This window comes from Rattus rattus, chromosome 16 (assembly GCF_011064425.1).
Source record: "Rattus rattus isolate New Zealand chromosome 16, Rrattus_CSIRO_v1, whole genome shotgun sequence".
NCBI lineage: Eukaryota > Metazoa > Chordata > Mammalia > Rodentia > Muridae > Rattus > Rattus rattus.
In genome coordinates, this window is record NC_046169.1 from 19,056,332 (window position 1) to 19,060,177 (window position 3,846).

The 3,846-nt window shown below is 56.5% G+C and overlaps 1 protein-coding gene across 1 annotated transcript; it reads right to left on the reverse strand.

Moving 5' to 3' along the window:
* Positions 1–298: 298 nt before the first annotated feature.
* Positions 299–1,864, reverse strand: Cldn3 (claudin 3). The gene has a single exon (XM_032887053.1). It carries the CDS (start codon positions 1,332–1,334, stop codon positions 675–677), a length of 660 nt encoding a protein of 219 aa, XP_032742944.1. The 5' UTR covers positions 1,335–1,864; the 3' UTR covers positions 299–674.
* Between the last annotated feature and the right edge of the window lie 1,982 nt (positions 1,865–3,846).

Below are 3,846 nucleotides of genomic sequence, written 5' to 3' on the forward strand. Positions count from 1 at the left end.
TCCAAGCACAAACCATTCCCCTTGCCCCTCTCCAGCCTTGGCCCTCGGAAACCCTCTGGCTGGGTCGTTAGATAAGCCTTGCTATAGGGTCTGTTGAGATCAGTCTTGGAGTACCTCCCAAGTGTTACCCACCTAGTGAGCAGCAAACTCATGTGTACCCCCACTTTCTCCTTACTGAACCCGTACGCTGTTTAAAGCTCGCTGCCCCTGGTGAGGGCTATTGGAGGGACACTCCCCAGCAGGTGGCGGGTAGGGGAGGTGGTGGGCAGTGCGGCGTTCAGGATAAGGAAGCTCCAGCGACTGCAAAAACGAAAGGCTTTTATTGAAAAATATGAAACGGCCCTTTTTATAGTTTGCCTGTCTCTGCCCACTATGAGCCTTCCGGCTGCGGGGCTGGCAAGTAGCTGCGATGGCCACCCCAACCCTGTACTTGGGAAGGGCGAGGTTTCTTTGTCCATTCGGCTTGGACAGTTCCTAGGCCAGGTAATCAGGTGGCAGCCGGAGAAAGGGGGACGCCAGGCTGTCTGTCCTCTTCCAGCCTAGCAAGCAGACTGCGTGGCGTCTGTAACCATCTGGAAGGTGGGGTGGTCTCTGAGGCGAGGCTGCACGCTGGACGGGTGGGGTACATCGACGGTTGGTAGTGGTGATGGTGCGGTGTGCGCGCACCCGGCCTCTCAGACGTAGTCCTTACGGTCATAGGCGGTGCCGGTACCGGTGCCAGGGCCGGTGGATCGCGGCGCGGAATAGAGGATCTTGGTGGGTGCGTACTTCTCGCGTGGTGGGCAGGAGCAACACAGCAAGGCGCCCCCTAGCAATTGCAGCGCGGCGGCGGCCCAGCCCACGTACAACGCAGTTCCCATCTCTCGCTTCTGGGCCTCAGGTACCAGCGGGTTATAAAAATCCCGGATGATGGTGTTGGCGGACCAGGACACCGGCACTAAGGAGAGCACAGCCGCCAACAGGAAAAGCACTCCCGCCACGATGGTGATCTTGGCCTTGGCCGTCTCATCTTGTACGCAGTTGGTACACTGGGCCCCCACGAGCGCCACGAGGAGCCCGAAGGCGGCCAACAGGATAGACACCACGATGAGAGCTCGGGCGGCCTGGAGGTCCTGCGGCAGGGCCAGCAGCGAGTCGTACATCTTGCACTGCATCTGGCCGGTACTCTGCACCACGCAGTTCATCCACAGGCCTTCCCAGGTGATCTGCGCCGTGATGATGCTGCTGCCGATGAATGCCGAAACGCGCCACATGGGAAGGGCGCAGCACACGATGGTGCACAGCCAGCCCAGCACGGCCAGCGACGTGCCGGTGATCTCCAGGCCCATGGACATGGCTGCTGGACTTGAACCGGCTCGGCCGGGTAACTCCGTAGGCTGGGAGACCAGGGATCGCGGCCGCTGGACCTGAGAACCAACTCCCCTTCAAAAGTTGACGGACGTCTGTCGCCGGGAACGACCGGTGGATGGCAATGGACGGAGCACGCTAACGGCTCCTTTCCCGGGGCTGGCGCGGAGACTGCCCCTGCACCTGCCTGTGGCTTTGGAGACGGCTTTCTGAGACTGGGTTGGCTCTGGGATGGGGTGGGTTGGACTTAGCTTGGTGCCCAGAGGAGGAGGGCGGAGCTCGCTCTTCTGGCCCAGGGGACAGTGACGTGTGTCCCGTCCAGTCCGGTCGGTACTCCCCAACCCCCTTCACCATGGGAGAAAGGAATTAGCTAGAACCAATCTCAATGCAGAACTATATATGTGTGTGCGTGTGGGTGGGGATGGGGGGGATCGAAGGAGGGCGGGGTCCTCCTAGCTCCGCTTCTTCCCAACCTCCCCCTAGCTCCTTACGCATAACGAATTCTCCGGAGATATACGGAGTGGGAGGGGCGCTTCAGGGATTTGAAGTGCAAATCACCAATTGTAAACTGCTAGACTCTCTCGCCCCCCCCCCCTCCGTCCTCTTTAGCGCGGGAGGCGTTGGATGGAGGCGCGGCCAATTCCTCTGGACGACCCGGACTGGGAGGACCCAGGTGGGGGCGTGGCTGAGGCTGTTTGTCGCCGTAGGTGGATGGAAATGTAGCACCTGCTCCGGGTCCCTCCGGCTTTGAGGCAAGCACACTGGCCTTGTCCAAGTGCAGCCTGGCGGTATTGTCTATATTCAGATATACAGGACTCTGAAGCCAGGGACGCCCACCTGAAGAGCCCACCCTGCACCCCAGGGATGGGTATTGAGTTCAAATTCTTGTCCAGCCCCCTCATGTGACCTGGGCTGATAGCAGGGTTGGTTCAATTGCTAGCCCACCCAGAGACGCTTTTCCCCCACTGAGATTCTCCTCACGGTGTTGTTTTCTTTCCTCTGGGAGGCGGGGGCAGAGTGAGTACCGGGGTGAGTGAAAAGTGGCAAAGAGATTTGATACACACGAGAAAAGAAGTCTAGCCAGGTTGGCTCATGCCTGAGGCTGTGAGCTGGCTGTGAGTTCAAGGCCAGAGTGCGCTGTACAGTAAAACTGTTCCTCGAAATAAAACACAGTTCGCCTGTCACGCCTGTAATCCCAGTGCTTGGGAAAGTGAAGGCAGGCAGACAGGAGTTCAAGACCACCTTGGCTACACGGAGAATTCAAAGCTACATGAGACCCTGGCTCAAACAAACTACAAACAACCAAAAAGGAAAAAAAGCCCCAAACACCCCTTTGCCTCTGGATACTGACTCCCCTGCCGCACACCTTGGGATGGCGCATGCTCCGACTCCTCCCTTCACCTCTTCCCCTCACCACCGCTAGGATAAAGTTTTTTTGGTTAGTCCCATGCATCCTCTTCGAGGACCCAGGGCCCGTACTTGGGGTCCTTTCTTCACTAGACACTCCCACTCCTGCAGCTGCCCACATGACTGACTGGCTCCGCCCCGAATCTGTCATAGTTTCAGGGGCTGGGGATGTAGCCCCGTGCTTGGCCAGCAAGCACCAAGTCTTTGGTTTGTCCCCGGCACTGAATCAACCCTGAGAGATGGCATGTCAGTAAGCACCTCATCGAGAGCCTCCCCAGCTGATTTGAAGGTCAGGGTGGGTGGCTTGGAACCCTGAACCCAAACAATGGACAACAAAAAAAGCATCCCGACATCTTACCCACAATGCCCCATCCTCTCTTTTTGTTTTGTTTTGCTTTTTTCCAGACAGAGTTTCTCTGTTGTAGCCCTGGTTGTCCTGGAATTTATGCTATAGACCAGGCTGGCCTCGAACTCACAGATCCACCTGCCTCTGCCTCTAGACTGACCGGAGCCCCCTCCTCTTTTATACCTTTGTTTTCTTTCGTATTTGACATCATCTGAAGTGGTCTCTGGCTTTCCTTTCTTTCTTTTTTTTTCCCTCTCTTCCTCCTCCTTCTCTCCCTGCCTTTCTTTTTCTTCCCCTCCCCCCCTTCTTCCCCTCCTCCACAGGGCTGAACTGTGTAGCACAGGGTGGCCTTGTTTTGCCTCCCCTGCATAAGTGGTGAGCTTCTTTGTGAGAGAGGCCACGCTTGGTTTCTCATTTATTTCTGTTTCTTTGTCTCTGCTCCGGTCTGTTACCACCACGGGGACATTCAGAATGTTCCAAGACGAAGGACAAGCATTTTTGCCTGTTTTATTACGGGGCACTCCCGAGACGCCTAGAACAGGGCTGGGTAATCAAAGAGGTAATTGACTTAGCACTTTCCCTTGCTTCTGCAACCTGAGGGCCCCAGGGGCTTTGCAATTAACTGGGAACCTGAGATGTATCCAGCTAGCTGAAGAGCTTGGGGGAGGCAGATGGTCCAGAGGATAAAAAGCCCTTGACATCCAGCTTGACAACCTGAGTTTGATCCCTGTTCTTTTATTTATTTA

Bases quoted from the DNA above. Each gene is read 5' to 3' on its own strand.
- Cldn3 (XM_032887053.1), bottom strand. From the start codon at position 1,334: ATGTCCATGGGCCTGGAGATCACCGGCACGTCGCTGGCCGTGCTGGGC.